The 23,602-nt window shown below is 45.0% G+C and overlaps 2 protein-coding genes across 4 annotated transcripts in view; one reads left to right on the forward strand and one right to left on the reverse strand.

The window, feature by feature from the left end:
- Window positions 1–17,959, forward strand: part of MDC1 (mediator of DNA damage checkpoint 1) — a 62,467-nt gene extending 44,508 nt beyond the window's left edge. The window contains exons 14-18 of the mRNA XM_030197424.1: window positions 5,889–6,089; window positions 11,631–11,813; window positions 12,004–12,129; window positions 15,776–15,886; window positions 17,670–17,959. Coding sequence (XP_030053284.1) covers window positions 5,889–6,089; window positions 11,631–11,813; window positions 12,004–12,129; window positions 15,776–15,886; window positions 17,670–17,933 — 885 coding nt within the window. The 3' untranslated portion in view covers window positions 17,934–17,959. The remainder of the gene's footprint in view (window positions 1–5,888; window positions 6,090–11,630; window positions 11,814–12,003; window positions 12,130–15,775; window positions 15,887–17,669) is intronic.
- Window positions 17,960–18,009: 50 nt separating this feature from the next.
- CCHCR1 (coiled-coil alpha-helical rod protein 1) overlaps window positions 18,010–23,602 on the reverse strand; it is a 52,532-nt gene continuing 46,939 nt past the window's right edge. For 2 of the 3 annotated variants that reach the window (XM_030197414.1, XM_030197413.1), the window contains exon 18: window positions 18,010–18,618. In XM_030197414.1, the coding sequence (XP_030053274.1) occupies window positions 18,506–18,618 (113 nt within the window). In that variant the 3' untranslated portion in view covers window positions 18,010–18,505. The remainder of the gene's footprint in view (window positions 18,619–23,602) is intronic. The other variant, XM_030197415.1, reaches the window with a different exon arrangement.

Raw genomic sequence — 23,602 nt, forward strand, 5'->3', positions numbered from 1 at the left:
TGCTAAACTGCTAGGGTCTCCCTTTCGCTGGTGGTCCGCTGCGTACTGGGCTACATTTTTGCACACCTCTATCTCTCTAGCCAATCCCTCTCTCTTCCGTCTGGCACCCCTACTTATTAGATGGCCTTTCACCACTGCTTTTAGTGCATCCCAAAGGGTGCCATCTGAGACTTCACCTGTATCATTGAGACCTAAATATTCTATAATGACCTCTTGCAGTTCCTTACACTCCTGCTCCCCATCCAACAAAGATTCATTAAGACGCCAATTTGTACCTCGACCCCTGTTTCCCATGCCGCTCAATGCCATCCATATAGGAGCGTGGTCTGATGTATGTATACTTTCAATCTCCGTATCAGTTACATTCCCCCAAAGTGCCCGCCTACACCAAAGTGCATCTATTCTAGCATAAGTCTGTTGCGCATGCGAGTAGTGTGTAAACGTTTTCTGCCCAGGGTGCTGTAATCTCCACGCATCCACCACATCCATCTCCCTCATTAATTTAAGAAATTGCCTTTTCATCCGGGTATTCTCCTCCCCGCTTCCTTTAGAGTGATCTATCGCCTCGACTGGGAAATTAAAGTCCCCTCCCACAATCACTGTCCTTCCAACAAAAGATCCCAATTCCTCCCGCAAAGATTCAAAGTACCCCCCTTGTCCTATGTTTGGAGCATACAGTGGTGGAAATAAGTATTTGATCCCTTGCTGATTTTGTAAGTGTGCCCACTGACAAAGACATGAGCAGCCCATAATTGAAGGGTAGGTTATTGGTAACAGTGAGAGATAGCACATCACAAATTAAATCCGGAAAATCACATTGTGGAAAGTATATGAATTTATTTGCATTCTGCAGAGGGAAATAAGTATTTGATCCCCCACCAACCAGTAAGAGATCTGACCCCTACAGACCAGGTAGATGCTCCAAATCAACTCGTTACCTGCATGACAGACAGCTGTCGGCAATGGTCACCTGTATGAAAGACACCTGTCCACAGACTCAGTGAATCAGTCAGACTCTAACCTCTACAAAATGGCCAAGAGCAAGGAGCTGTCTAAGGATGTCAGGGACAAGATCATACACCTGCACAAGGCTGGAATGGGCTACAAAACCATCAGTAAGACGCTGGGCGAGAAGGAGACAACTGTTGGTGCCATAGTAAGAAAATGGAAGAAGTACAAAATGACTGTCAATCGACAAAGATCTGGGGCTCCACGCAAAATCTCACCTCGTGGGGTATCCTTGATCATGAGGAAGGTTAGAAATCAGCCTACAACTACAAGGGGGGAACTTGTCAATGATCTCAAGGCAGCTGGGACCACTGTCACCACGAAAACCATTGGTAACACATTACGACATAACGGATTGCAATCCTGCAGTGCCCGCAAGGTCCCCCTGCTCTGGAAGGCACATGTGACGGCCCGTCTGAAGTTTGCCAGTGAACACCTGGATGATGCCGAGAGTGATTGGGAGAAGGTGCTGTGGTCAGATGAGACAAAAATTGAGCTCTTTGGCATGAACTCAACTCGCCGTGTTTGGAGGAAGAGAAATGCTGCCTATGACCCAAAGAACACCGTCCCCACTGTCAAGCATGGAGGTGGAAATGTTATGTTTTGGGGGTGTTTCTCTGCTAAGGGCACAGGACTACTTCACCGCATCAATGGGAGAATGGATGGGGCCATGTACCGTACAATTCTGAGTGACAACCTCCTTCCCTCCGCCAGGGCCTTAAAAATGGGTCGTGGCTGGGTCTTCCAGCACGACAATGACCCAAAACATACAGCCAAGGCACAAAGGAGTGGCTCAGGAAGAAGCACATTAGGGTCATGGAGTGGCCTAGCCAGTCACCAGACCTTAATCCCATTGAAAACTTATGGAGGGAGCTGAAGCTGCGAGTTGCCAAGCGACAGCCCAGAACTCTTAATGATTTAGAGATGATCTGCAAAGAGGAGTGGACCAAAATTCCTCCTGACATGTGTGCAAACCTCATCATCAACTACAGAAGACGTCTGACCGCTGTGCTTGCCAACAAGGGTTTTGCCACCAAGTATTAGGTCTTGTTTGCCAGAGGGATTAAATACTTATTTCCCTCTGCAGAATGCAAATAAATTCATATACTTTCCACAATGTGATTTTCCGGATTTAATTTGTGATGTGCTATCTCTCACTGTTACCAATAACCTACCCTTCAATTATGGGCTGCTCATGTCTTTGTCAGTGGGCAAACTTACAAAATCAGCAAGGGATCAAATACTTATTTCCACCACTGTATATATTAAAAAATGTGATAGGTGTGTCGTGGATTTTCCCTTTCAATGCTATACACCTCCCCGCCTTGTCTTTATGTACTGCCTCCTTTACAAATTGCAAGCCGTCCCTAATATAAATGATTAGTCCCCCTGTTTTACCCCCTTTCGGGTCCTCCACTGAGTAGCCCTCCCCTATACCTTTATTCAGTATTAAGGAAACATCCTGTTTTCGTATATGTGTCTCTTGTAACATTACCACATCCCATTTCAATCTTTTTAATTCCCGAAACACTATACTTCTTTTTCCCGGACTGTTTAAGCCATTAACATTCCATGATCCCACTCTAATTCCCCCCATTCCTCCCGCCTTCCCCCCCCCCCCCTTAGCCCCGTTAATTGGCCCACATTCCCTCCAGCCAGTTTGTTCTCCGAGGAAGTTAGTCTTCGCCAGAGGCCTGTCTTATGCCACATGTATCCCCTTCATCAATCCTCCTCATTCCTCTACCCCATTATTCCCACAGTAGCAGGATTTTCAACCCCTTAACAAACAACCATAACTCATAACAATGCAGAACTTTTTCATACAATACCACTTGCTTCTGGTACTTTTTTCCTAAAATGAAGAATTCAGTCTCTTTATTGATTCAGGTTCCATTGTCCTTTTGGGGAGATCTCTGTTTTGTTCTGTCCACCTTCTCCCAGCTCGAGGTAATCCTGCTGCCACCTCCTTGGCGGTTTCCTGATGTTGATCTTAATTCATCTGGTACATTTGTACATCCCATTTCTGTCAGGGTCTTCCAGGATCCTTCCGGTTTCAGTAGCCTGCGAGATTTATCTCCTACTGTGACCTGGAGTCCAAATGGATACAACCACTTATATATCTCAATCCTTCCTTCTGTAGATAGGAGGTGACTTCTTTAAATCCACATCTCTTTTGCAGGGTCAATTTTGCCAGGTCTTGGTAAATGTGTGGTTTGCATCCTTTCCAATGGCTCTCTCCAAGATATCTAGCTTTTTTCCAGATCTTCTCTTTCATCACGAATTCATGGAAGCACACAGCGATATCCCTGGGTAAATTCCCTCTTTGTGGACCAAGCTTCTGTGTGCTCAATCGATGTTGATAGCTATTTCTTGATCTGCCCCTGCTCCTTCACCAGATTGCAAGATATACTCACTGAGCTCTTTTCACCACCACCACCACCACCACCACTGTATCTTTAAATTGTTCATCTTCAGGAACTCCTTTAATTCGCAGGTTACACCTCTGTGTTCTATTCTCTAAGTCTTTAATTCTCGTTCTTCCCTTTGTTGCTGCTCGTTCATTAAACCTGCCTGAATCGTGCCCATCTCCTCCGTCAGCGCTTCTACCTTCTCCTCTGTTTCTGCCATTCGACCTCCGATTTCTTTCACCTCTGCATGCAGGCCGTTTGTATACTTTTTCGGGTTGCTACCAGATCAGATTTCATTTCCTTAAACCAGCGGGAAATCTCTTTCATATTCGCCACCATGTCGCCAGGCTCTGCAAGTTCGTGGTCTATATCCGAGTCCGATTCTTCGGGCGCCATTTTCGCGCCTCGTGTCGATACTCTCTGAGCGCCACTTTGACTCGTTCCGGCCTTCACGGTGGAATATTTAAATTGCGATAGCTTTTTCCTCGCTGCCATCGATGTTTGGCAAGTAGCGCTATTCAGTATTTTGCAGTCTTTTTCCGCCTGACTCGGGGATTAATATACTTTTATTTGGACTCCAATGGAGCTCCGTTCTTAAGTGGCCATTCTCTAGCTCCGACGTCACTTCCTCCCAACATGTTTATTCTTATTTAATCACCTTTAAATCACATTGCATTGTCCAAGTTTACATACAAAACATCCACTCAATCATTCATACTAACATATACAACAGTGTTCAACGTGTCCGCTGGAACTTACATAAATAATATGCACAAACCCAATGACCTAAGCTAATACATGTAAATACTAAGCTATACCAACTCTGCGTGTACCCGCCAATGCTTTAAACACTGTACACACTGCTAACATCACTGTGATGTTAGCAGTTTTGGGATTAGTATTAATGATAACAGGATAGAGACTGTCACTCTAAATTGTGAGTTAAACAGTATCCATGAGAGAGATTTGTGTACAATAGAGATAGTAGTCATGCAAATCTTTCTCACGCATATTCATTAGTCATCCTGAAAACCTGACCAGTTGGTGGCCTTGGAGGACAGAGAGTGAAGACCAAGGGTATATATGCTATGACATGGCAACACTGCCCAAACAACACTTATTCCACAAGGAGAAGCCCCCCAAAATACTGGTGCCAGGGAACCCTAGAGGAGGTAGAGGGGGAAAAGGACAGGAAGTAGATTTCTCCATTGCTTTACAGAGAAGTCTGACCAGTTCCTCCAGTAGGATGGATCAGTCAAGTCCTAGTTTGACTCCATTACATGCATAGATACAAATCAGCAGCCATGCGCTGACCTCTCAGTAGGCCACTGACTGTTATGGTTCTGGTCAGCTTCCTTCACTGCTGCTGGTCCCAACTCCATTCTAAATCCCAATTAGCTAAAGCACTGAACACCCACTTCACAACTGTAGGGTCCCAGTCCCTATAAAGGGTCAGGACCACAGTCCTCCTCGCCACTAAATAAGTAAGACTAACAATGTGTTTGTAACCCCCAGTTATCCTGCTGCAGCAGGGAACACAAGAGATTGAGGGGGAGGGAGATTGAGGAGAATGTGGGGAGTGAAGAGAAGCAGGGGGCAGCAGATGCTGGGGAGGGAGGAGGACAATGCATGGAAGGAGGAAGAGGCTGGAAACATGTCAAGGTTGCAGGGGGAAGGAGGCAGGAGCGCAGTAATGGAGAGTGGTTGTTCGCAGAGAGAATAAAAAGAGGGAATATGGATGAGGTTCTGATTTAGAGAGGGAGGAGTAGGGAAAGAGTTGGAAGGATGGAAGACAAAACAGGGAAGTGTTGGCAAGAGGAACATGGAGTGGAGAGTTGAAACATACAAGAAAAAGCTAAGGAGGTGATAGTGAAAAGGAAGGGAGTATGTCTTTACTCCCTTCCTTTTCACTATCACCTCCTTAGCTTGAGTCTCCATTGATGAACTGCATTGGCTCCCTCTGGAGGCCCAATGTAAGTTTAAGCTGTGTACTTTAATTAATAGGATTCTCTATGGCAGTGCGATAAGGAATGGGGAACCAGTTGTGTCATGCCACCAGAGGGGTGACGAGATCAGACCTGTGGAGGAGTGGCCTAGTAGTTAGAGCACCGGTCTTGCAATCCAGAGGTGGCCGGTTCAAATCCCACTGCTGCTCCTTGTGATCTTGGGCAAGTCACTTAACCCTCCATTGCCTCAGGTACAAACTTAGATTGTTAGCCCTCCTGGGACTGAGAAATATCCAGAGTACCTGAATGTAATTCACCTTGAGCTACTACTGAAAAAGGTGTGAGCAAAATCTAAATAAATAAATAAAATATGAGCAATGGAAAGGAGACTGGTTCTACAGCTTACTTTTCATGTATTAGTTGAATTTGTAAGTAGGATGTTTGGCCAGCTTTTTTGATCTTTTACTAAGTTTACAGACGTTTTGCAGATTCTAAATCTATTTCCCTCCCTTTCCTCTTCTTCAAGGATCAAGATCTTGCCACTTCTTCCCAGGAGTCCTTGGTAGCTGGACGGAGGCTGCGAAAGCAGAACACAGCTTCCTCTGAAGACAAAGCTGAGGATGCAGAAGTTGTAGCCTCCCAAGAGGGGAGCACCCCCCGTCGCACTTGCCGTGCACTTGGCAGCAGCAGCAGCCCTGCAGCTAACAGGGAACCAGCAGTACCTAAGGTATGGCAACCTTTGAAAGGCAGAAAGTAAGCCAGAAATGACAGTAGCTCTGGCAAAATACTGCACTTTGTGCTTATCAGCCACAGGACTTCATACAGGGGGAGAAGCAGGATGGGAACAGTTTAAGAAAGGCACCGGTATGGATTTGTGCCCTGTGCAGAATAAAGGGGGAAGAAAGGAATAAAGTTGGGCCCAGTGGCTCCTGCTGCGAGCTGGATGGGCTGAGAATATTTTCTTCTCCAAACAAGCAAAATGTAGGCACATTGGTTGCACACTAATGGTCCTGGTGTGAAGTGCTCTTCCCAAGCCCGAGGAAGCTGTTTTTTTGGCTCTCATGAGTATGCATGGGCATTATCACACTGAGCAAGATCCCCTGCCACTCTATAGCAGTGCTTCTCAAGTCATTCCTTGGGGCACACCCAGCCAATCGAGTTTTCAGGATATCCATAATGAATATGCACTGCCTTCTCAGTGTGCAAATTTCTTTCATGCATATTCATTGTGGATATCCTGAAAACCTGGCTGGGTGTACCCTAAAGACTGGGTTGAGAAGCACTGCTCTATAGTGTAAAAGATTTCTGTCTCTCCACAAAGAGAACAAAAAATAAATAAACTGGCAGTCAGCATTCCCAGCAACGAAGGAGACTCCTCCATGGGACCCAGACAAGTGTTTTCTGGCTCCTAAATTGGTAACCCCTCAAGCTCTGGACCGGTACCTGTGGAGGGGCATAATCGAACGCGAACGCCTATCTCCATGGACATCTATGTCCAAAAACGGGTACATGAAGAGGTGGGACAGACCGTATTTTCGAAAAAATGGACGTTTTTCAGCTGGGCGTTTATGTTTTTTTAGCGATAATGGAAACTAAAAACGTCCAGCTCAAAAACGTCCTAATCCGAGCCATTTGGTCATGGAAGGGGCCAGGATTCGTAGTACACTAGCCCCCCTGATATGCCAGGACACCAACTGGACACCCTAGAGGTCAGTGCGGTGGACTTCAGAAAAAGCTCCCACATGCATAGCTCCCTTACCACGGGTGCTGAGCACCCAACCCCCCTCCCCCAAAACCCACTACCCACAAATGTACAACACTACCATAGCTCTTAGGGGTGAAGGGGGCACCTACATGTGGGTATAGTGGGTTTTGGAGACCTCCCATTTACCAGCACAAGTGTTACAGGTAGGGGGGTATGGGCCTGGGTCCACCTGGCTGAAGTGCACTGCGGTACCCACTAAAAATGCTCCAGGGACCTGCATACACGCAGGCCTCTAGGTCTTGTTGCTGCTATATAACATTGGCACACCAGTTGACACCTGAAGACTAATCTCTCCGAAAACGTCCTTTATTGGAATAAGCACGCTTACTCACAGTTAACTGCAGATCAGAGGTTGTGCCCCATTGGCAACGAGTCTCCCTGGTACTGAGATGAGCAGTAGGTCAGAGCTGGCAGAATGCTGTACAATGCCCTCTTTCAGCCACATTCAAGGTAAGAACTAAGTTCTGTAACGTGGCTAACACATGAAAGGGATCTAAAACTGGCTTACAAAAACGGCCATTACCTCATGGACTACCGGAAACACAACAGGGCACGCTCTGACCCAGTAAGCAGAGGGAAAAGCACCATGGGAGTAGAGCCTACCAACTACTAACATCGTGAGCATTTAACACAAGCTAGTGGAATCATGGGGCCCAATACCCACCACCCACCACAATGCATTGCTGATGTGACTCTGCAGTGCGCATAACAGAAAAGGTGTCACACTCACCCGAGAGCCACATCAGAACCAGGGAAAGGCTGTCGCAGGATAGAACACATTCTGCTGTCGAGGTGGGTACGGCATTTGAGGCTGGCATAGAGGCTGGAAAAAAAGTTTTTAAAGTGGTTTTTTTTTGGTGGGAGGGGGTTAGTGACCACTGGGGGAGTCCGGGGAGGTCATCCCCGATTCCCTCCAGTGGTCTTCTGGGCAGTTGGGGCACTTTTTTGGGACTTGTTCGTGAAAAAAAAGGGTCCAAAAAAAGTGACCCAAAATCGTGGTAAAAACGCCTTTTTTCCCCCCCCCCCCCGATTATCAGCTAAAGACGCCCATCTCTCCTCGGCTGATAACCACGCCCCAGTTCCGCCTTCACCACGCCCCCGTCAGCTTTACCCGTTTCCGCGACGGATTGCAGTTGGAAACGCCCAAAATCGGCTTTCGATTATACCGATTTGGCCGCCCACGGGAGAAAGACGCCCATCTCCCGATTTGGGTCGCAATATAGGCGTTTTTCTCTTTCGATTATAAGCAGGACAGGGGAATCTGGACACATAAAAAAAAAAAAAAAAAATGCTCCTCGTGACCAGGAAGGTGTGCAGTACATGATCCATGAAAAAGGGCAATGCTGTCTACAACTCGAGAAGTGCCAGCAGTGTAAAGCACAGAAGTAAACACCATGATTATGACACTTTATCTGATGCTCTCGAGCATCCCACCCTGCATAATCATGGCAGCAAAACAAGCACTTCTCTGCAATTCTGTTCATGCTCCCATCATCAGACAGACTAGGGAGAAACCTAGGTCCTTATAAAATCCCATCAATACCACAAGATTGGCTTGGATGCTGTTCTCCAAGGACACCCACTTCCAGGCAGTCCGAAGAGAAGGCATTAAGCACCTGCAGAAAACCCAAGAGAGAAAAAAATGATGGAACTGACACCTTCAGAAGTCTAGTAAAAGGCACAATTCTTCTGAAAAGGGCTGACTTTCTTCCACCCAGCAGGCAAATGCCACTGCTGTCTCCCCAGCCTGCAAGTATATAAACTCCAGATCCCATTTCAGGTCAGGAGGCTCCTCACAATGGACTCCTGCAATTTCTTCAAAATGTTATTCAGGACAGCACTGCACTCCTCCAAAGAGCAAATGCAGCACAGAAAGTCAACCATGCCCAAGTCAACGACATGGGGAGTCTCAAGAATCCACCCATCATCTGTCGTATCCACCTTTAATGGCTTTTTCCCGTCCCTGGGATTCCCCTTTCAACACCCCAGCCTCCAGGATTCAGATGACACTCACTCTCTGTCTGTAGCCCACCTTAAACCCATGTCTGGAGAAAATACTAAAGGTATAACCTCCTCACACCACATCCAAGTACCAGTATTATCTTTGTAATAGGCGAAAGACCACTCATCCAAATTTCCTAGTAAAAATCTCAAAAGCATCGTCCCTGGAACTATCACTGCCTTGAAATAGGAAAGGGGCCTTGTGTAATCTCTAGGCGCATCAAAGGAAGTGAAAGCTTTTCCAGTGCATCAAGCCCTCCAGCTCAATAATGTATTTCCACTCAACAGCAACAAGAAGACTTGAACTGCAGTGTAAGGTCCTGTTGGCATCGGGCCATCACCATTCTTAGTTGCCTACCAGTCTAGAACCAGAAGCCACTTTTAAACTATTTAAGCCATAAAAGCCTGATGCACTGACTTTGTCGGGCAAGGATCAGAAGCTCCTGGACACAACAGGGAAGAAAATCTACCAAGGGGCCATGCTCATGAGCAAAGCTTTAACCCATCAACTGCAAATCCTCCAAGTATCTTTACCATTACTCTCTTTCAACAAATAGCAGAACCTCCTGCCAGATCCTTGGCAGATTTTCAAGAATGACACATATAGTACCTGTAGGGCAGTAGTCATGATCAGGGCACAAAAAGTGCATGACTCAGGGCATCTGGCCTATGAAGACTTACACAATTAACCTGGCAGATGCCTCTTGTCTAGGAGACAATTTGTTTTGAAGACAAGGTGAAGGATGCTGTATTTCAAGTCAGAAATAATTCTCCACCATCCATGAGCTGCTCACTGAGCCACCCAGCCAAACTTCTCAGTTTTACAGATTGCAGTAACCCCTGTACAAAAAGCCATGCCACCAGCAGTAGTTCCAACATTTCTCCCCACAGTGGAGACAACACAACATCAAGCTACCCAACTTTGCATCCAATGCCAAAGGCCTGGGTAATACAAAGTTCCAGCAAGTACCCAAGCTGCGCTCAGCAAGGCCAGCCTCATTTTTTGAATACCTGCCAGTAGAAGACAGGCTACTGCATTTCAGAGAGGCATGGCAACCACCATAGCTTTTTTGGTGCTAAGAATTGTAGAACAGAGCTACAAGCTAAACTTTCAGCAAATTCCATCCCCACAAAGGGGCCAGAGAGTCCCCCAAATTCTGTACACTTATGTAAGACTCTTAACCAAAGAGCTCCATGCACTCATATCCAACAGAGTTGTGGAGCTTTTGCCACTGGATCAAAAGGCGTCTGCTTACAGGTTCTTTCACATTCCAGAGAAAATGGGAGCGCTCTGGCCTATCTTAGTTCAAGGTGTTCATCAGAGTGATTGGTTAGCTTTTCTCAGTCTAAAAGACATCTACACTCTCATCTCAATTCATGTTCATTACTGACAATGTCTAAGACAATTTCTCAACAATCACAACCAATATTGTCAGCTCCCAGAGTATTCTCAAAGTGCCATCATAGCTGCACATCTATAGAAAAGCAGGCACTTTTTCTATTCATAGATGGACAATTGGCTCGTAGCCATAGTTAGTCTGTACTGGTAGCACTTCAGGAAACAACGGGAATTCTGCAAAACTTAAGGATCCTTATAAACAAAAAGAAATCTGTTTTTGAACCAATGCAGTGAGATGTTCCTTTTTCTTGTCCTTGACTTATTCCCCCTTGTCTCTCTTTATGTTTCAACAATTTTATTGATGACACAACATAAGAAACAACCAGTCAGATGCATAAACCATAGCTTTTCTCCCCCATAATGAATTACAAACAAAATATTTAGTCATCAAACACATTTACAGGAATTCTTCCCATCCCACAATAAAACAACAACTCATAAATCATATTCTAGAAAGGAAAAAAAAAAAAAGGGAAAGGCGGAAGTGTGCACTTCTCACCATACTCACTACATACAACCCGAGTCCTCAAAATCAGCTCATCCTTTCTGAAAAGAGTCTCCTCGCACCACCACCAAGGCACAAAAATCAATTTGGATTAAGAATCAAACTCCTGGCTCTGTGTGGCAAGGACCAAATGTACACATCTCACACTGCACAAAACACTTTCAGGCGTTTGGGGGCGCACCTGGCGTACTGACGCTCCAAAAGCATTAATGCGTGCCTGCGATTCCTCCAAGCCCAGAAGGAGGGGGCCTCCTCCCCCACCCAGACCCCCAGGATAATTCTCTTACCTATAGCTCCTGCCTTTCAAACAAACAAAACCTGAGCGATTTGAAATATGGAAGACTTCATATTTATCCAGCAAGATTCCAACTGGAGAGCATGGCACTACTCGGCCTAGCAACTTAGTCAAATAACTACCGACGTCAAGCAAGAACCTCCTTCGGACAACTCCAAAATGCATGAAAAAATGAGTTCTGACCCTGATTACACTTCTGGCAAGTTGGGGACTCTATTGTACCCTCCTTGTCTCTTTTAATATCCTCCCACCATCAATTAGGGTCTGCCTATACCCTTGTTTTCTCTTTGTTCCCTTCCACAGGTGATGTTCACGGGGGTGATTGATGAAGATGGGGAACAGGTGGTATGTAAGCTAGGCGGGGAGCTGGCAGAATCCGTATATGAATGCACACACCTGGTCACCGACCGCGTGCGCCGCACCGTCAAGTTCCTCTGTGCCTTGGCCCGCGGGATCCCCATCGTCACCCTGGATTGGCTGAAAAAGGTAACTGCTCATGATGTTTGAGGACCATAAAGGCACAATTCAAACCTGTTAAGGTAATTAAATTATAGCAGTTCTTGCTGCATGGACCATTATAGGAGGAGGTTATGAGATTAAGTAGCAGAGGCAGTATTTCTCATGATCCTCAGCTGCTTTGCTCTGTCGTTGAATCTTTGCCTGTCTTGGTTTGCAGTGTGGGAGGAGTGGCTGTTTCTTATGTCCCTCTGGCTTCTTAGTAAAGGATGCGGAACAGGAGCATAACTTCAGCTTCAGCCTGTCTGTGTCACTGCAGAGAGCCCGCAGAGGTCGGCTGTTTGAGGTGAGGAACCACACACCCTTCTGGTCTGCTCAGTGGCCCGTTACATTCCTAAGAGAACCAGAACTGAGGCCCAGATGCATCAACCATACGTAAAAAAATTCAGAACGTTAAAGTCCTTAACGAATTTGAAAAAACAAAGCATGCACCAAAAAAACAAGTCGCACGTGTTCGGTGCGGTATTGAAAAGTACAATGTGTCAAATATTCGTAATCCCCGTCGGTAATCGGACCCTAAAGCATGCGCAGAGCAGCCAAGCGTTATGCTGGCTGCTCTGCGCATGCCACAAACGTCCAAAACAGCAACAACCAAAAAAAAAACACAAACACGTGGCTCCCCGCTTCCCCCTGCATCAATACAAAAATAAACATACATCAAAAAAAGATCTGGAGGGGGCAAAGGCGCTCATCAGAAGCGTCCCCCCCCCCCCCAAGTTCGCCGCTGCTCCCTGCTTCCGTTCGTATAAAATAAAAAATTAAAACAAAACTAAAAAGTTTAGCAGCCCCGGTCCCCCTCCCTTCCTCTCTCTGTACTCCTCCCATAGCTCCGCCTCCTGGCATCCTCCGCCCCCGTGCGCCCCCCCCCCCCCCCGAGGTCGTCACCGCCGCTCCCCCACTCCACCGGACCCCCCCTCTGCCTTACCGGCCTGCGCGCCTCACCTCTGTTTGAAGGCGCTTCACGGGATGGAACAGCTGATCGGCGATCACTGCTGCCTCCTCTGACGTCTCTCTGTTCTTCCTGGGCCTGCCCTCCTCTGACGTTAGTTATCTACGTAGGTAACTTACATCAGAGGAGGGCGGGCCCAGGAAGAACAGAGAGACATCGGAGGAGGCAGCAGTGATCACCGATCAGCTGTTCCATCCCGTGCAGCGCCTTCACACAGAGGTGAGAGGCGCTGCGCGGGCCGGTAAGGCGGAGTGGGGGAGTGGCGGCGATGACCTCAGAGGGGCAGGGCACGGGGCTGAGGATGCCGGGAGGCGGAGCTATGGGAGGAGTAGAGAGAGAGAGACAGGGAGGGGACCGGGGCTGCTAAACTTTTTAGTTTTGTTTTAATTTTTTATTTTATACGAGCGGAAGCGGGGAGCAGCGGCAACATCGGGGGGGGGGGGGGGGGGCAAGGCTATCTATACAGGATGCTTCTGACGAGCGCCTTTGCCCCCTCCCGATCCTTTTTCGATTTTGTGTTCATTTTTTATTTTATGCAGAGGGAAGCGGGGAGCCACGTGTTTGTGTTTTTATCTCACTTTTGTTTTTAAACATGCCAGCTTGGATTTTCATGGTGCAGGGGGAAGCGGGGAGGTGACAGCTCAGGCCTTGAGAGGTGTGAGCTGAATTTAAATTTCTCAAGGAAAATGATTCGTTGCAATCGTCTGTATGGTTAGTGCATTCCGAATTGTCCACATTTCAGTGGTAGTTTCTCGTTTGCATTCCGTTTTCGTTAGCATCGTCGGAAAATGGCCTTTAATGCATGCTACGTTTCAAATTTTCCTGGTTAGAGGGTCGTTAAAGTTTTGTGCATCTGGGCCTGATTTTTTTGTTTCAGGAACTGTCAGTGGGGAGGGTGACGAGAATCCCAACAGGTGTGTTATTGGGAGGATATATCCATGGTATCCACATATGTCCTGGAAAGTATATTCTTCCTTGGCATTCCTGCAGAGCAGTACAGATGAGTTTCAGCTGAAAACCAAACTGGCCCCACTCCTGATTGCCCCCACCCAACCAAAAGGAGCTCCCCTCATGGATCCACCTGCTGGCAGCAGTCCCCTTCCTGAACTCAAGCCCCCTGTCAGCCCCCTTCTGGGCCTACTGTATCATTGGTGGGCAGCGGGCACAGATATGATTCCCACTTGCTCCTGCACACAGCCAGCTCCTGTTTCAAAATGGCTTCCATGACTTCCACTGGCAGTCTGTCAGCAGCCATTTTGAAATTGGAACTGGCATAGGTAGGCTCCTACACCCACTACCCACCAACAATATGGTAGGCCTAGGAGGGGGCTGCCACGGGGAAGGGGGGCTGCTGCTGACAGGTAGGTCTGGGAGGGAAGCTCCTTTTTGTCGGGGGTGAGGGCTGCACAGCATAGTTTCGATTCCAGCCGAAAATGCACAGGCATTTTCAGCCAAAATCAAGACAATGCCAAATATGGATTCTGGGCCAGGCTCTGTGCCAAAACCGAAATTCAGTCAGCCTCTAAAGGTAGCATTAAATAAAAGGAAAAAAAGTGAGGTAAGAAACGCTTAGAAACTTTGACCATTAGGGATTTTGGGGCAAGTTTTTTTAGCCCCAGTTCTTTTTCCTTTGCAGCAGTAGAGCATAGTTTGGTTAAATGCACAGAAAGTTGGAATTGTGAACCCCTACTAGTTTTCTACTGTAGTATCCAAAGAGATATGATGACTCCGCCAGCTCTAAAGGGGTTCTAGAATAAGTCTGAATTCCTTTAACACATAAATTGAACAAAACTAAAACATCCCTTCCTCTTTGAGCTTATGTGCTCACAGACCGACTCCACACCATGCTGTTTCCTTTCTTGCCTCAACCCTCTGTGATGGCCCTGCATAGAGGCATGTTATATATTGACACAAAAACAATGGAATGAATTTCAAGAACAAAAAGTGTAGAAACAAGGAGAATTAAACTCTTGCTCTACAATTCTTGTGTAGTCTCCCTATGCAGCAAACAATTTCCTCCTTATCCTCCTGCTTGTCTAGTCCAGATCCCTAGGTTTATGATCGCTACCAGCAGATGGAGACAGAGAACTCAGCTCTCCAATGACTTCATCCTAGTATGTCAGAGGTGCAACCCTGGACTACCCAGTATTCTCTGTCAAATGGCAGCAGCTTCTGGATTGGTGCAGCAGGACTTTGTGTAGCTTGTGTATACATACTGAGGTATCATATGTAATCTGTTTGAGCCACCTAAAACTTCAAACAGAAAAGTAACAGCTTACAACTGTGCCATGTTTATTCCATACTTATATACCACGTTTCTGTAGACACAGTCAAAGCGGTTTACATATATTATTATATTATTTTTTGCGGTACTTTTCAAAGTACATCTCAGGTAGCAGACTGAAATCGAAGTCTGTAACCAGGCATGCTAATACACTATACATAAAACTCACAACTAACATGCAATACAGGGCTTTCAAATTTACATTGTTCCCCCCCCCCAGCTCTCAAACCAGGATTAAAGGACTAGTAATCAGTTGCAACTTGTTCCTTAAGCACTAGTTTATTTATAATAATTTACCTCAGTTGTTTAGGCTTTGATGACAGATTCCTGGGAAGTGTTAAAATACATATAAGTTGAAACAACATTGGCATGAGAACCAGGGGAACTGGGTTCGATTTCCACTGCAGCTCCTTGCGACTCTGGGCAAGTCGCTTAACCCTCCATTGCCCCTGGTACAAAATAAGCACCCTTATATATGTAAACTGCTTTGATTGTAACCACAGAAAGGCAGTATACCAAATCTCCATCCCCTTTCCTGGCACCTAGCAGACATCCTTTAACTTTGCAATGATTTTAAACTTATACAGAATTTTCACAACTCTATCCACCTTATAGAAATTATCTTGGTGAGAGAAGTGCAGAGTTTTCTACTTACATGTTCTTAGTCTCTCCTGTGTCCTTTTCTTTCTTCCACCACAGGGCTATGAGATCCACGTGACCCCCAATGTGAAACCAGAACCAGAGTACATGAAGGATATTATACAGTGTAGCGGAGCTACCTTTTTGCCCAACATGCCCAGAACATACAAGGTAAGATCTCATCAACTCATGTACCTTTTTATTTCTTGAGAAGTCTGATGTGTTGTCGGGTCCTTAAAAGGCATGGTGGCCTGCAGGCTATGTACCTCCCCCCCCCCCCTTTTTTTTTTTTTTTTTTTAAATAAACATTTTCTTTCAGTTTGACTCAAACACAAGCTAAATTATGAGCATTTAACAATAAAGGAAAAGTGGTTTCCTCAGGGTACCAGCCTATACACCTGTGATCCAGATCTTTTTCTATATAACTTCTCATCTCCCCCACAACTGACATTACATAAGTACGCAAGTATTGCCATACTGGGACAGACCAAAGGTCCATCAAGCCCAGCATCCTGTTTCCAACAGTGGCTAATCCAGGTCACAAATACCTGGCAAGATCCCAAAAAAGTACAAAACATTTTATACTGCTTATCCCAGAAATAGTGGATTTTCCCCAAGTCCAATTTAATAATGGTCTATGGACTTTTTCTTTAGGAAGCCGGCCAAACCTTTTTTAAACTCTGCTGAGCTAACCACCTTTACCACATTCTCTGGCAACAAATTCCAGAGTTTAATTACACGTTGAGTGAAGAAATATTTTCTCCAATTAGTTTTAAATTTACTACTTTGTAGCTTCATCACATACCCCCTAGTCCTAGTATTTTTGGAAAGCGTAAACAGACACTTCACATCTACCCGTTCCACTCATTTTATAGACCTCTATCATATCTCCCCTCAGCCGTCTCCAAGCTGAAGAGCCCCAGGTGCTTTAGCCTTTCCTCATAAGGAAATTGTCCTATCCCCTTTATCATTTTCGTTGTCCTTCTCTGCACCTTTTCTAATTCCACTATATCTTTTTTTGAGATGCGGCGACCACATCCTAATCCCTCCTTCCCATAACGCAATATGTCTAGGATCTCCTGCTCTTTCCAGTGGAAGGCAATTTCACAATGCACAGCTAACAGCCTGTGCACCTTTCTAGCCAGATCACTGTACTACTTTTGACTTTCTCTACTCGTGTTAAATCGGTGGTTGCGGAGGCCTTTTACATGTTGAAGTAGTTAAGATCAATTCAACAGTATTTTGAGACAGAGAAATTTAGATTGCTGGTGCAGGCGCTGATATTGTCGAGACTTGATTATTGCAATATTGTTTATATTGGCCATTCATTAATTTTGTTAAAACGTCTTCAACTTGTTCAGAATACAGTCACTAGGTTAATATTTTCAGCTGCAAGCTTTTGTTCAACATCTCTGTTGTTGAACAAAAAAAACTTCATTGGTTGCTTATACAGGCTAGATTACGGTTTAACTTTGTACTGTAGCCTATAAAATGGAAACCCCCCCCCCCTCCCCCCGGTATACTTGACTGGGTAATATTTCTTTCAAATACAGTTAATAGCAGAACTCACAATCAAATGCTACTCAGTTTTCCTACAGTGAAGCAACTTAAACAGCATGTGTTTGTCTCCTCGATACATTATCAGATAGTGTGGGTGTGGAACTCATTACCGATACAAATTCATGTTTTATTGAATTATTTCATTTTTACAAAGGAAATTAAAACTTACTTTTTCATCAGATACGTTTCATAATGTAATTATATTATAATTATTGTATTTTCTGTAACTTTTGTATTTTTTTGTAAATTCCCGGATTATTCGGTTATTTTGTTATTGTAATCTGCATTGAACTATTTTTTTTTTAGTATTGCAGAATAGAAAAAAAAAAAAGAACAAAAATACAGTGATCCTCTGCACACCCTATCATTTCCCTAATATTTTTCTGTTTGGCAGGAGAAGAGAATTGTTATCTCATGCCCAGAAGACCTCGCTAAATGCAAACCTGCCTTCAATGCCACCCTCCCTGTTGCCAACACAGAGTTCATGCTAACGGGGATCCTCCAACAGGTGATCGATCTCCAAGCCTATGCCCTGGAGGCAGCTGCTGATGTGCAGGAGTCCACTGCCAAACGGACCAGCAAGAGAGGCACTCTGACCCTCGACACTGCCTCTGCCACCACCACCACCACCGATACCAAATCAAAGAGGCGACGCTAAGGCTCTGTGCCTCCTATGAAAGGGGAATAAGCCTTTTACATAAAATGCCACCATAAATAAAATCCAGCGCCAGGACTGTAGCTAAATTATTTTATTAGCCTTGTATATATAAAAAAATATAAACTAGTGCTTTCATTTTTTATTTTGGGAAATAAAGAAAATAGAAATAATTCCTTGTTTTTGGGTTTTTTTTTCTCACATGTTGGGGTTCATTCAAGAATTATTGTAATGGAGGACTGATGTGTTTCCTAGGCAGTAGAAACTGGTTCTCTCACAGCAGCCCATAACAGTCTGACATAGGCCAGAATAATGTCCAGGCCAGAAGCAAATTCCATCTTATGACTAACTATAAAGATGCTAAGTGGCCAAACTGCAGGGGTGGGGGGTGCTCCTCAGGACAGGAATATCAGATATGCTCTTGCAGATTGCAGCCCAAATCTGAATGTGTTGTTCACACATAAGTCAGTTATGAAGTTAAGCTCTGCATTAACACTCCATGCGGGCCACTCATCCATAAAGCAGCCTCCACGTACCCTCCTGTCCACTTGCAGGATGGAACAGTGTCCAGGGAACTATTCTTCCTTCTTATTGAGTGTTTCCTCTTCCTCAGAAGGCTCATCTTCCTCTTCCTGCAGGATAGCTGCACCCAGGGTCTGCAAGTTATCCAGCAGTGCAGAGAGGGATTCTGGGTAAGAACAAAAGTTCATCTTACTGCTTTCTGAAAAGCTTAGGGGCCTGCTTTTACAACTGTACAGGTATAAACAGGACGGGACGATAAAGAAAAAAGAGGCAGCAAGAATTTTAAGGCACAATGGGGATCAAAGATTCAAATTTCCTGCCACTACTGGTAGGGAGAGAGAAAATGCATAGCCAAAAGTCCTACAAAAGCAGAAATGTGGGCCTCAGTCCTGAAAGGTAGAATTTACATTTCTCTTCTCTCCTACCCCCAAGTGTTTTCTACCAAAGTTATTTCTTTGTGCACATGTTTTATTTTCCCCATGAAATAATTTTCCAAATCATTTTTGCAGCAGGACTTGCAGGTCTTTTTTGTCAAATCCTATGAGGTGTAATGCTCTTCTTCTGGGTATGGAACCATGCTGCATTTTAGCCATCTTTTTCCAAAATGATAAGAAACACATTTTTTTTCTGGGGGGGGGGGGGGTAATTTTCCCCACCTAGAATTTTAAATAGTGTGGGTTATACATTTTTTTAAACAATTTGCAGTCAAATTACACATAAAAAAAATGTCACTGCATTTCAGTTTTGTCATTGGAAAGTGTGCTAAATCTATTTAAAAACACTGAAAAGATAAAAGCAAAATGAAGCAATTTTCCACGTACCTCTCTCTGCAACATGGTTTAGAGTGTTCAATATGATTCTGATGGGTTCTCACAGGGACGGAGAGTGCTGGAGCCTCGGGGGGGGGGAGGGGGGAGGGGGGGGGAAGGTGTGGAAAGGAATGCCACCAAGGAACAAGTCTTTACTGAGTGACTAAAAAAGTTGTGTTCACTGATGGTCCTCAAGGGTCCCAAACGGAAATTTTCAGGATGCTGCCTGATACTACCTCCACTGTATGTAAATCCATCTCATATATAGTCATTAGGAATAGCCCAAAACCACAACTTGCTTGTGACCCCTCAAGGTCTGGAATTAAATAATATTGGACTCAAGGGAACAGAGCATTGGTTCCTAAACCTGTCCTGAGGGGACCCCCAGCCAGTCTGGATTTTTTTTATGTGATGGAAGCAGTGCATGCAACTCTTATCTCATGAAGGACAAATCAGGACTTACTTGCTAATTTTCTTTCCTTTAGTCCCATTAGACCAATCCAGAGCTTGTGGTCTATAAGCACAACCAAGGGTGGAAGCAAGACCAAGTCCAAATGACCAGCCCAAGCAATAGAGTGAGAGCTTCAAAACAAGTTTATTGGGACCCAATAAACTTATTTTGAAGCTCTCACTCTATTGCTTGGCCTGGTCATTTGGACTTGGTCTTGCTTCCACCCTTGGTTTGCTGTGCTTGTGTTTTTGTGGAAGACATGGACCTCCCCCCCCTTTCCTGTTTCTATAGGCACAATCAACAGGCTGTGGACTAGGCTAGTAGGAAGCTAAGGAATATTCATTGCAAATATCCTGTAAACCTCGTTGATTGGAAAGCCCCTAGGAGAAGTTTGGGCAAAGAAGGCAAAGTTAGCACACGTTTTAACATTTAAGGGGTGTAATAGTCTTGTTGCTTACCAAAGTTGCTATCGTTTTCATATAAGTACCTGTATACAATATGTAAGCCGCATTGAGCCTGCCATGAGTGGGAAAGTGCGGGGTACAAATGTAACAAAAAATAAATTAAGAAAGGAGAAATTAGATCTTACCTGCTAATTTGCTTTCCTTTAGTCCCTCCGGACCGGACCAGGATTGGACTGATGGGTTGTGCTCGCCTACCAGCAGGTGGAGACTGAGAAAAAACTCTGACTCTAGAGAGCCAATAGGAGCCCTGGCCATGTGACCTTAGCCTCAGTATTTGAATAACAAAGCAGGAAAGAAAGAAAGACCTTCTGTGCCGTATGGAATCCTAGCAGCCACAAAGCACTCGGCAATGCCAAGTATCAGAGCTCACCAGCAACTCTCACCAGAGAAGTGGTATGGCCCAATATGTATTACAGCTCACCAGCAACTCTCACCAGAGAAGTGGTATGGCTCACTTGTACTATAGCTCACCAGCAACTCTCACCAGAGAAGTGGTATGGCCCGATATGTATTACAGCTCACCAGCAACTCTCACTAGAGAAGTGGTATGGCTCACTTGTACTATAGCTCACCAGCAACTCTCACCAGAGAAGCGATATGGCTCACATGTAATATAGCTCACCAGCAACTCTCCCCAGAGAAGTGGTATGGCTCACGTATAATATAGCTCACCCGCAACTCTCACCAGAGAAGTGGTGTGGCTCACTTGTCTTATAGCTCACCAGCAACTCTCACCAGAAAAGTGGTAAATCATATTTAAGGTTTTATAGATATTCCAGCAACTGAGCTCAGCCACAACTCTCACCAGAGAAGTGGTATGGCGTATTTAAGGTTTTATAGATAGATTCCAGCAATTGAGCTCACCAGCAACCACCAGAGAAGTGGTATAGACCATGTAAAGTTCTGTATATATATAGTATTGTTCCACGAATCGTAAAGGAATGAATACACTTCCTACTGAATACACTTCCTACTTAATAAAAGAAGCTAAAGAGTAGAGAGAACATGGGAGGGGCCTGGTCCGGAGGGACTAAAGGAAAGCAAATTAGCAGGTAAGATCTAATTTCTCCTTCCTTAGCGTCCCTCCGGACCGGACCAGGATTGGACTGATGGGAAGTACCAAAGCAGTAATCTGAAGGGAGGGACCCTATGAAAACTGCAGAGAAATGTTCATGCTGCATAGGCCACCTGGCGACAACTAACATGTAGTGTGTCCCAATGAGCAAAATAAAATGAAACTAGGACTAAGTTGCCAACTTACCAATGTGCACCGAGAGCACCAAAAATCGCCGTAGTAAGAATAGAGCCCGCTTCTGAAGTTGTGGAATATGTTGTAATACGCTGTGGAACTGCCCTCTCAGCGAGAAGAGAAATAGACATTCTCATTTCCTTGATCCTTCGCGATATAGCGGGTTAGAAACAATGAAAAACTTTTATGCCTATTGGCTAGAAGGACAAAACCAATAAGAAAAAACCGATTGGGAAAGGTGAAAACTTTAAACTACAGCAGACCAAAAAGAAGTTACCAACCGTAGAAGTATTCCACACATAGATCTACTTGCTGCAATGGCTACTGGGAAACACTGCTTGAAGAGGAAAACTTTATAGAAAAAGTTATGGCTACTAGAAAACAGAACTTTAAGAGTCTGTTCACCTAGTTCACCTAGCTGGTGGACGAAGCGGGAGGTACAGGTGCAGGACTCCTTTAAGAAACCGCTTTGACAGTGGATGCTGCATAAGCGTGCGGTTGTCAACAGTATCATGCATCACTGATAGAGCTGCCAAATGAACTCTAATGGATGAGTAAGACAGACAAGATTTCGCAAGATGCAGAAGATATTCCAAAACATGCAAAATGGATACTGTTTGTGGAATGAAGTGGCGAGAGGAGTACCACAGAGTGAACCGTCGCCACTTTGATTCATAGGACTTTAATGTAGATTTCTGTCTGGAAGCAATTAAAACTTGAAGTACTTCCTGCGAAAATATCAAAGATGTTGCAGACCCAGTAACCACGCCATACGTTTGAGTGACTGGGGGTCCGGATGTAGAAGGGTGCCTTGGTTCTGCGTAAACACCTAGTGAGATGATGGAAGAAACGCATAAAGAAGGTTGAAAAACCCCTGCTGGATGTTGGCATCTGTCCCTGTCTCCGTCAAGACTGTTGCTGAACGGAAGAAGCAAGAAATGTTCGTGAGCCTGAAGGCAAAAAGAGATAGCCCTGAAGTGTCGCAGTGAGGAAGTAAGGCTGAAAAAATGAGAGTCCAAAACGCAGGGTGACACAACTAAGAAAAAATGAGTACAAACTCAAGAGTATACTCTTAACTCCTCCTTGGCGGATGACATAACCCATTGCCATGGCAAGGACCAACATAGCTCTCTCCGCCTTGTTTGTCAGTAGGGAAAACAAAATTCACCCGAAGGTAAAACGAATTGCTGAGGTCCCCCAGAAAAAAAAAATATATATACAAACAAGCTTCTGCCAAAAAGTGTACTGCATGAAGCATCCCAATGACAGAACTAAGGTTCTTGAGATAACTAGATGACACTTAAATAGCGCGATTGATGACCCTGAGATTCGCAATAGGATGAAGGAAAATTCCTTCTTGGGCATTAGAAAGTAAAATTGCATTCTGCAGAATAGAGCGAGGAAATGGCCGAAGGCCCAAGGTCACCAAGAAAAATATAAACTGGGATGTTTGCAGAGGAGACTAAAGACTGTGCGCCAACCTGACTAAACAAAGAGAAAATCAGAGATATCTGATGAGAGATCAAATGAGAGGCCTGGCTACAATCACCACCCAACCTAGAGACTGTAAGAAATGCAACACCCGGTGCATGACCTGAGAACTCTGCTGATAAGACTTTCTCCAATTAGGCAGTCGTCTAGGTAAGAATGAAATGACCCTAAGCGCGCAATGAACATCCTCTTAGATCTATAAAAGAACGGAAGAGAGAGTACTGCTGAAAATGACCGGTTAATGCATAAGCAAAAAACTAGCCATTCTCTGGATCCTGAGGAGAAGAGGAAGGGTGACCAAGGACACCAGTTAAATAGGGCTACAAACTCCAACCCTATCTCTATGGCGTTCCATAGTTGGGTAAGTTCTGAATATAGAAAGTTCTGAATATAGGAGTCCACCAGCTATGGTAGTACGCTCCGGACAGAAAAAAATTGTCCCAGTATGAACGTCTGATTCACCGGCCTGTAATTTCTTGGATCTCCCTAATCCACATACCACTAATCCACGTACCACGGTCATGCGTCCTCCCTCACTGAGATGTAGATTGTAAGCTCCTTTGAGCAGGGAACGTCCTTCTTTGTTAATTTGTACAGCGCTGCGTAACCCTAGTAGCGCTCTAGAAATGTTAAGTAGTAGTAGTAGTAGTAGTAGTAGTACCAGACTCACACCCAATAGATATGAA

The sequence above is a fragment of the Microcaecilia unicolor genome, chromosome 3 (genome assembly GCF_901765095.1).
Source record: "Microcaecilia unicolor chromosome 3, aMicUni1.1, whole genome shotgun sequence".
NCBI lineage: Eukaryota > Metazoa > Chordata > Amphibia > Gymnophiona > Siphonopidae > Microcaecilia > Microcaecilia unicolor.